Below are 10,318 nucleotides of genomic sequence, written 5' to 3'. Positions count from 1 at the left end.
CATTGGCGTGGGACAAGAGCAGCAAATGAGTTACTATATTTACAGTGCTCAGACGAAAAGTGTGTGTGAATATCAGGTGGACCCAGGCCAGTTCCAAAGCTCATAAATACACATTTATTAAGTGCCATCTGTGGTCTTTCACATACCAACCCGGTGGCTAGCTTGCATATCCATGTCAAGATAAACGCGTTCCAACTCTCCAGTTGAAATAAGCCAAAACCCACAGTCCATCTATCWTGCCTTCCCTTCCGCCCAAACGCTTTGCTGCGTCCATTTCTAGTTTCTCTGCACACAAGACAAAAGACAGGACAAGTAAAAAGGAACTATWTGCTTCCACATAATCGATCAACCGTCGGTCAGTTACATCAGTCCAATCACTGACTCAGAATAGCTGTGCGTCTTGCGAAATTGGTGATTTATTTTTTCAGTAGAAAAACATAGGAACAATACAAATACAGTCGACGTAGAAAATGACCGTGACATACTTCAACACTATAACAACAACTCAACCTGCTCTTCTTTAWACCCATACGGAGTGAGCACCTTAGAAACAATCTGTGTAACCATTTGTCCTTAGCCCGTTGTCTCTTTCATGGTAGACTTTGAAACATCCATTCACTTGTCCAATGAGTTTTGGTCAGAAGATTAGGAGCATTCTCATACTGGTCTTCATACTGCTGTACTGTAGARTGGATATCCTTGTCCATTTTGCTGATTTGGGTTCTCCATAGTAGTAGTATTCATTCARTGACAAGGCAGGATTCATGTATTAGTTCACGGTATCCCTTCCTTGGAGGTCTCCTACTGGTGATTTCCATTCATAGGATATCCTCATGTCATAAAATGGGCCAAACCTGGGAAAACGTATGGCCCTATCATCATGATCCTAGAACTGAGAGTCCAATGTTAGTATTGCTGGTGAGGTGGTTGACCAAAGATAAAAGTGATATATAGTATATTTTCAAGTATCTAACATAAATGTGTATGCTGTGGATGGCAGTTCAGAAATGACATGCTATTTTGGGTTAATTCATAATGGAAATTTAAATTACATTTTTGTTGTGTAAATATAGCCTGCCATAAGATCATAATTGTAAGATAAGTGTGTACTTTAGTTATTTACAATCAGTAACTACAATTCAATATGATAAACTAGATTAGAAATAAGTTAACAATATACAACTTTAATTTTAAAGAGGCATCACATGAAACACACATATTGATCACAGTGTATTTTCTTGGAAAGYTTGAAATTGCAATAAACAAAGAAATTGCAAACATTTAGTGGCAATAAATTATATAATCAATATCTGACGTACGAATATCKAAAAAATACAAAATTGCTCCCCATCCTTCAGTCTTTTCATTAGATCCTCTCATGATATTTGGGGTTCACATCAATATGTCCATAATATGTCCCAAGTGCCACTTTATAATTCCAAAGTAGCCCACAAACTCTGTGTCCTTTCAACCCTTTCCCGACCTAGGTCCAGGCTAGGTACTTCTCCACATGATTGCGGCTAGCATAATAGATTATAATCATTATAATCGGRTAGCAGGTCAGCTGCATAATGTGAACTCAAAGTTAATCCTGTCTTCTCCAGTATGTTGGTACGCATCGGCAGACCTCCTCGCTGAAGTAAAAACCTGATGCACAGCGCCGATTCCTCCGCACGTCACACGGTGGTCCGTAGCAACTACAGTAGGGGAAGACAAAGACGATTCATGTTAAAGGGACATTTAAAAAATTCATCATCTCCAGCACCACCCCAACATCAACATCAATTTCCCAACATATGGGAAAATGTCGTGTTTCTATGTTTTGTAGTAAAAAAAGSAAGATGTGTTTCCAATGACATCATCATCCAATTAGATGACTATTAGTAGACAATTAGTAGGCAAATAGTAGGCATTGCTCATAGTTGGTTAAAATCACATGATGCACACCGATGATGTCATTGGAAACACTTACGTTCCTCTATATTTTTTACAACAAAACACAGAAACGCGCCATTTTCAGACATGTTCATGTTGGGGTGGTGCTGGAGATGATGAATAGGAAGTTGCATTTTTTGTAAATTTCCCTTTAAATCATGTAATGTGCAGGAGTTTTAACCATATATATAACCACAGGTTTATTACTCCATTCTGGCATACTCTTTCTTTTAATATTTGTCCTACTAGGGACAACCTCTTACTCAGTATATGTTAATGGTATGGCATCGATATAAGGAAGTCCCTCAGGTGTCTGACAAAAACTCCCTCAGTTGGGGTCGAAATCAATAACACACATTTTCTTCAGGAAATTAACCTTTTCTAGTAAGTTTGGTATCAAATAAAAACAGGAATAAACGAAAACTGATTCTATTCTATCTGCCGTGTTCCCGACATTGGATCCTTACTGCAGATGGATAGTCATAAATCATATTAACGTGGGTTTACAAGGGGTCACCATAGTGGGTTGTGGGTTGTTCCTTCAGGCAGGGGGAACTAGCAGTTAACTTACAGCAGTGAGGCAGTGAAACCTTTTATTTGCCAGTGAAATATGTTGTACTGTAACCAATGAACACCAAGCCCTTAACGAGGGCTCATATTGACTAACTGGGTATAGTTTATCACCCTGGCACTGGTTTAAGACCACAGGAGCAGAACTGGCAACGTAACCTGAGTGAGATCACTGGTAAATGGGCTGCCCTTATTCCAGTGTTTTTATCGCAGGCAGGACTGCAAGTTCATTTACAACCCTGGGCGGATTTGTATTCACAGGACTTCTCTCCTTGCAGACTTCTAAAAATAAAGCAGTTGTCAGCTTTGAAATTAAAATGATTTATGTTGAATTTGTGTATGAGGGCATCTGGAAAATGAACATGTATGACTACCATTCATGCAATGTCATGTCACAGACATATATACACTAAATGGCCAAAGGTATGTGGACACTTGCTCGTCGAACATCTCATTCCAAGGTCATGGGCATTAATATGGAGTTGGTCCCCCCTTTGCTGCTATAACAGCCTCCACTCTTCTGGGAAGGCTTTCCACTAGATGTTGGAACATTGCGTGGACTTGCTTCCATTCAGCCACAAGAGCATTAGTGAGGCCAGGCACTGATGTTGGGCCTGGTTAAGCCTGGTTCGCAGTCGTCGTTCCAATTCATCCAAAAGGTCTTCGATGGGGTTGAGGTCAGTGGCTCTGTGTAGGCCAGTCCAGTTCTTCCACACTGATCTCGACCAACCATTTCTGTATGGACCTCACTTTGTGCACTGGGGCATTGTCATGCTGAAACAGGAAAGGGCCTTCCCAAAACTGTTGCCACAAAGTTGGAGGCACAGAATTGTCTAGAAAGTCATTGTATGCTGTAGCGTTAAGATTTCCCTTCACTGGAACTAAGGGGCCTAACCCGAACTATGAAAAACAGCTCCAGACCATTATTCCTCCTCCACCAAACTTTACAGTTGGCACTATCCATTCGGGCAGGTAGCCTTTTCCTGGCATCCACCAAACCCAGATTCATCCGTAGGACTGCCAGATGGTGAAGTGTGATTCATCACTCCAGAGAACACGTTTCCACTCCTCCATAGGCGACGAGTCTTACACCACTCCAGCCGACGCCTGGCATTGTGCATGGRGATCTTAGGCTTGTGTGCGGCTGCTCAGCCATGGAAACACATTTCATGAAGCTCCCGACGAACAGTTCTTGTGTTGACATTGCTTCCAGAGGCAGTTTTGAACTCGGTAGTGAGGGTTGCAACCAGGGACAGATGATTTTTACRCGGTACACGCTTCACCACTTGACGGTCCTGTTCTGTGAGCTTATGTGGCCTACCACTTTGCTTCTAGATGTTTCCACTTCACAATAACAGCACTTACTGTTGACCGGGGCAGAAATTTGACGAACTGACTTGTTGGAAAGGTGGCATCCTATGACGGTGCCACGCTGAAAGTCACTGAGCTCTTAAGTACGGGCCATTCTACTGACAATGTTTGTCTATGGAGATTACATGGCTGTGTGCTCATTTTTATACACCTGCCAGCAACGAGTGTGGCTGAAATAGCCGAATCCACAAATTTGAAGGGGTGTCCACATACTTTTGGCCATGTAGTGTATATAGTACAGCAGTTCATATGAGTTTCCCTGTATGCAAATAGACATGTTTTTGAGTCCTCAATTGTAGTCATCAGTTAACATAATTCATATATTCCAGTGGTTCGCTGACATAATAACTCTTCACGTTCTATTTGAGCCCGCCATTCTAGCTTTGTTGGAGTTCTCAARGATAGAACACTGCACAGCTCTGGATGTGCGGCCGCATACATTCTCTCCGTTACCCAGAGTCTGGAAGCATGGCTCTGCTACACACCAGCTGGAGAGGGTTAGTCTTACACAGGCCAGGTCATTTTAGGGTTTGGCAAACACAGCTGTGGTACAGCCTTGTGGCTTCGCGGCATGGATCGAACAGGACTTATACCTAGGCTGCGTCCCAAATGGCACCCTGTTCCCTATTTAGTGCACTACTTTGGCCAAGAGCCGTATGCCCTAGTCTCGTCTCCAGTGGAGTACTGGGTTCAACTGGACCTGGAATATCATCAATAATTCAGGAACGCTCCAAACCAAACTCTCCTCCATGTCACTTAGTCTCTTCTTTCCACATTGCTCTACGGAGGAGATTTTCATCCCCCCCTTCAGTCCTTCATCTTGATTGGCTACCTGAATTACCAATGACTATGCTAAGGTATATGGTCTGCTATGGAAATATGCACTGAAAAGACCTGAAAAGGCTGTCCCGATAGCAATTTGTAACGTCGTCATGAGACTTATCCCTATCCTCCGTTCTTTACCTTTCTCCATGTCGTCCTCCACCTCCTTTTCAACAATCCTTCTCATCCATCCTCCACCCATCCATCCATCCATCATCATCATCATCAAGCTGTATTTACCTGCAGGTGGCCTGGTGGAACCTTTTGCCTTTCAGGAAGCACCTGTTGGGTGACTCYTTGCACTCGCAGGCACATTTGGTGCGGTTGAGCGGCTGGTGCTTGGGGCACGTCCTGGCGCAGGAGCACTGGCACGTGTCTTTATTGAAAAGCTGGTGCGGCCGACAGGACGATGGGAGCGTCTTACACACACACTGGCACGTGTCTTTATTGAAAAGCTGGTGCGGCCCACAGGACGATGGGAGCGTCTTACACACACACTGGCACGTGTTCTTATCCAGGTAGCGGTGGAGTCCGCATGCGCCCGAGGCCCGAAGCTGTCGTCTGCACACACACTGACACGTCTCCTCGTCCAACTCCTTATCTGACCCGCAGACATCAGCTTCAAACGAGTCTAGAGAGATACAGGGGAGGAGATTAGATTAGAATTATACTGAGCAAAAATATAAACACAACATGCAACCATTTCAAAGATTTGACTGAGTTACTGTTCATAGGAAATGAGTCAATTGAAATAAAGTCATTAGGCCCTAATCTATGGATTTCACATGACTGGGAATACAGATATGCATCTGTTGGTCACGGACCTTTAAAAAAAAGGTAGGGGTGTGGATCAGAAAACCTGTCAGTATCTGGTGTGACCACCATTTGCCTCACGCAGCGCAAACCATCTCCTTCGCATAGAGTTGATCAGGCTGTTGATTGTGGCCTGTGGAATGTTGTCCCATTCCTATCCAATGGCTGTGAGAAGTTGCTGGATATTGGCGGGAACTGGAACACGCTGTCGTACACGTCGATCCACAGCATCTCAAACATGCTCAATGGGTGACATGTCTGGTGAGTAGGCACATTTTCAGCTTCCAGGAATTGTGTACAGATCATGCTGAAACATGAGGTGATGGCGGTGGTTGACTGGAATGACAATGGGCCTCGGGATCTCATCACGGTATCTCTGTGCATTCAAACTGACATTGATAAAATGCAATTGTGTTCGTTGTCCGTAGCTTATGCCTGCCCATACCATAACCCAATAGAGTGCCCCAATGCCATGGGGCACTCTGTTCACAACATTGACATGAGCAACGACATCATACACGTGGTCTGCGGTTGTGAGGTCGGTTGGATGTACTGCCAAATTCTCTAAAACGACATTGGTATGGTAGAGAAATGAACATTCAATTATCTGGCAACAGCTCTAGTTTACATTCCTGCAGTCAGAACCTGAGACATCTGTGGCATTGTGTTGTGTGACAAAACTGCACATTTTAGAGTGGCCTTCTACAGCTTGTTGACATGCCACACCTGTCAAGTGGATGGATTATCTTGGCAAAGGAGATATACTCACTAACATGGATGTAAACAAATTTGTGCAAAAAAATGTGAGAGAAATAAGCTTTTTGTGCATAATATTATGGACAATTTTTGGGATCTTTTATTTCAGCTCATGAAACATGGGACATGTTGCACTTATATTTTTGTTCATTGTACATTACAAAACTTTATTGTCCATTAGGTTTGCACAAAATTGAATATTGGCTTTGGCACTCTTGGTATTGAAAGGATAAAAACAGACATAAAAACATACATTAAAAGCATAAAAACATACACATTACACACATTTAGCATTTCCATGTCAGTTCACCATATTCTTATTGAGAGACCAGGGTTGAGGTCAGTTATATTTCCATTCAGTCAATTCAGGAGGCGCTTCCTGAATTGAAATGGAATTGAKCCCAACCCAGGAAGAGGCAGGATGTGATCTGATCTGATCACATACAGGTGTTCTAAAGACAGATGTGTTTTATATCCCTGGTTGCTATCGTTTGTGAGTTGTCAGCACTTGTTAACAGATTGTGAAATGTTCTATTTTCGGCTAGTCGTCTGTGTGGAGACGTTGATGTTGTAACCCCCTGGATCGGATGGTATGGAACACTTTTCTCAAGAGCTTACAGATGTAGGATCTTAATTTGATAACCCTCTTGTTGCAGGAAATTTCCTGCACAGCAGGAAATGTAAACTTGTAGTCTATTCAAGGTTTAAAAAGCTTCTAAAGTTTGTAATTCCCACTTAGAAATATCCGACTTGATTTGCCCTAACTAAAAATGTATCYACKTCTATATTTGCTGTTGAGTGGCAGGATTATTTTCCTGCTGTGAGAAACTGGTCAAATTTAGATCCTGTATCAGTACATAAGAAGAAACATACCAGTATCCTGCAGACTTGAAAGCTAGCTAGAGTTGTTGTTTGACATCACAGCAGCAAACTATTGGAGATAGATTGAATAGAATGAGCCCTACATTCCTCACAATATATTTTCCCCCCAGTGGAGCAAACAGATGTTTTCTTTACAACACAGGCGAATAAACYAATGGGATATCTTCCAGAGAGAGAAAGAGAGATTTGGCTGCAGTCAGGAACTAAATTCCTGTCGTTTCTGTGTTTATGTGTTTGCTGATGAACAGACCCAGATTGCGATGGCAACGCGTGGAGATGTTTACCACAGTGAGGTTTTCTAACCCTAGCACATTAATGGACTGTTTGATTGTATATGGGGCTGTTGTGGTGCTTCAGACAAAGAGAAAAATACATTTCCACTTTGAGCAAAATATCAATTCAGAATTCATGAGTCTTTAGTGATTGATGCTATTCAATAACACATCCGATAATTGGTCAAGTATCCCTTATTGGGTATGCTTGAATATGCATAATGTTGCACTGTGGTTTATCATGAATCATGAATCAATGTCAGTTGTCAATTATTGAGTTGAATTTACAGTAAATCATGAATCAAGTTTGGCTTGATTGGGAACGGTCCAACAACTTCGCAGTCTGAAAATAATCAACACATTTTCAGTGGCATCCAAGTCAACTTTTWAAAAACAGTTTTACACAGAAGTTTGACACTGTGCCCGCTGACGTTGACCATAATTAACGATGTGCCGACGGTGTCTCTGTGATTTTGGTGATCATCAGGGAGGTAGTGTACTGTAGTTAATGGAGCTAGAAAGGTCTCTCACGGATCTCCAGCTCCTCTGTCTTGTGTAGAGATCATTATAAGCCAATGTTCTGCTTATCTGAAGAGAGAGAGACAGGAGGGAGTAAGGATCTAGCTGCCATCCAAACTCTGGTTTATTTGCAGAGGGAGTCACCCATAACTACCATTACTTATGTGACTTATGAGATCACCACAAACCTTGAGACGTGGTAGAAAAAAAGAAAACCGTTAATTACCTCTACYCGCTCGCTCGCTCTCTCTTCRCTTCTCTTTCTTTCTCTCCCTCTACCTTACTCTCGCTCTAATTTTCTCTCACTCTCACTCAATCACTCAATCACTCACTCTCTTTATGCAAGAGGATGTGATCGCAGAGAAATAGGAGAGAGAGCCCTCTATTAGTCATTAGTGACAACCCTGATGCAGTCGAACCAATGAAAAACAAAACCCAGGTCTAGCTACCCCACCTCCCTCTGTGAATGATACCGCACTCTAGATGATGGTTAAATCCGGACGGACATTAACCACGGCACAATGACGTATCCGTCTCCCTAAATCCATGGCCTAATCCCCTATAGGAGTAATGACCCCAACTGTATATTAAACAGGCGCTATAACTGTCCAGCTCTAGGGTTTTGGTGTCTGCTCCTCTGAAGACTTCAGTTGGTGTTTCATACTGACCTGGGGAGCCTCTGACTGCATAGCGGAGGCATTCTATTCCATGGTTGCGTCTCAAATGTGGACATTTGGGATAAACTGTCCCTGTGAGCGGAGTAGAGCAGAGCACGCACCTCTAAGCTTCTAGATCTACCTCTGATTGGGCCTGTCAAAGTTGGTTAGCGTGAAGAGGAAACCCAAATCAGCTCTGCCGCTCTCGCATGGCTATCAAGTCCTCTCGTTGATGTATTCGTCTGTAATGTGGAGGATATAGGCCTAGCTAAATGTTTCTTTGGGTTCCATCAAATTGTAGAACATGGCAATGGGGTTGAATGATAATCAATGAGAAATTCAATGAACTGTCAGCCAGTAAATGTCATCGTATGACTGGACAATAAACCTACAGATAACCAACYTCTTCTTTAATCTGGTAACTGCATGATAAAGCTATGCTTTGATCATAAAGTCAATATCAGCTGATGAAAAAGGGTGATCCCCATTAAACCAAATCTTGATGGCTCGATGTTCCCAATTTACCCAGACGCTTTTTAATATGAGTAAGTAAACTTTGAAGCCAAGGTCTGTTAAGAGAGATTAACTTTCATGCAACAACAGAGTTGTTTGATTGGCTTCCTGCTTTCATTGCRTCATAAACATTTTGTGGCTGGGGTAGAGTGGCGTGAGCCATGGGCTTCGTCCCAAAGGGCACCCTATTCCCTACATAGTCCACTATGGGTCCTGGTCAAAAGTAGTGCACTATAAAGGGAATAGGGTTGCACTTGGGACGAAGCCATGGAATCCAGTGCTCTGGGATTCTTTTTGAATTCTTCTGTCTCTCGTTTGTTCTGTCTACTGCGTAGCCACGTCTACTGAAAAACAACTGCCATGTTGTGTTTTCATAGTGACAACTCACTGGGTGCTTTCAACATCTGCCTTAGAAAAAAAATGGGCTCAGGTTGTAAATAGTATATGGGGATCACGGGTACGTTCTCGCGTCACATTGAGTGGAGTGTAATGASTTGTTCTCTTGTTGGTGAGTTGTTGAAGAGACTCAAGTGCTGGTCTGTGTCTCTGTGAGGATTTTGAGGGCTGTTGTAGAAAACCAAGAGCACATTGTCCTTCTCTGTATCCGTTTTTTTTCCCTCTATGATACTCTAGCATGTCGCTTCACTCTGTCACAGTCTTGTAAGAGGCCATTAAAAGAGCGTTAATCGTGCACAACACATTCTCTTGACTCCACATTTCAATCCATACCACAACTAGGACACCCTCAGAACAGCATAAGCCTATCTTAGTAATATTGAACTCAAAGAGAAACATAATTCACCACATTAAGCGGTAATTCAGTCTAATACGCAGTAGCTAATTCAGTCTGATAAGCAGTATTTCAGTCTGATAAGCAGTAGCTAATTCAGTCTAATAAGCAGTAATTCAGTCTAATACGCAGTAGCTAATTCAGTCTGATAAGCGGTATTTCAGTCTAATAAGCAGTAGCTAATTCAGTCTAATAAGCAGTAATTCAGTCTAATAAGCAGTAGCTAATTCAGTCTAATAAGCGGTAATTCAGTCTGATAAGCAGTAGCTAATTCAGTCTGATAAATGGTAATTCAGTCTAATAAGCAGTAGCTAATTCAGTCTAATAAATGGTAATTCAGTCTAATAAGCAGTAGCTAATTCAGTCTGATAAATGGTAATTCAGTCTAATAAGCAGTAGCTAATTCAGTCTGATAAATG

At 42.3% G+C, this 10,318-nt stretch overlaps 1 protein-coding gene across 1 annotated transcript in view; it reads right to left on the bottom strand.

The window, feature by feature from the left end:
• Positions 1-396: 396 nt before the first annotated feature.
• The window catches only part of LOC111971611 (vascular endothelial growth factor C-like), a 75,390-nt gene continuing 65,468 nt past the window's right edge, over positions 397-10,318 (bottom strand). Inside the window, exons 7-8 of the mRNA XM_070446315.1 lie at positions 4,939-5,329; positions 397-1,697 (exon numbers count right to left, since the gene is read on the bottom strand). Of these exons, the coding sequence (XP_070302416.1) occupies positions 1,586-1,697; positions 4,939-5,329 (503 nt within the window). The 3' untranslated portion in view covers positions 397-1,585. The remainder of the gene's footprint in view (positions 1,698-4,938; positions 5,330-10,318) is intronic.

The sequence above is a fragment of the Salvelinus sp. IW2-2015 genome, linkage group LG13 (genome assembly GCF_002910315.2).
Source record: "Salvelinus sp. IW2-2015 linkage group LG13, ASM291031v2, whole genome shotgun sequence".
Taxonomy (NCBI): Eukaryota; Metazoa; Chordata; class Actinopteri; order Salmoniformes; family Salmonidae; genus Salvelinus; species Salvelinus sp. IW2-2015.
The sequence above is the reverse complement of the archived record's forward strand: the minus strand, read 5'-3'. Positions and strand labels throughout refer to the sequence as shown.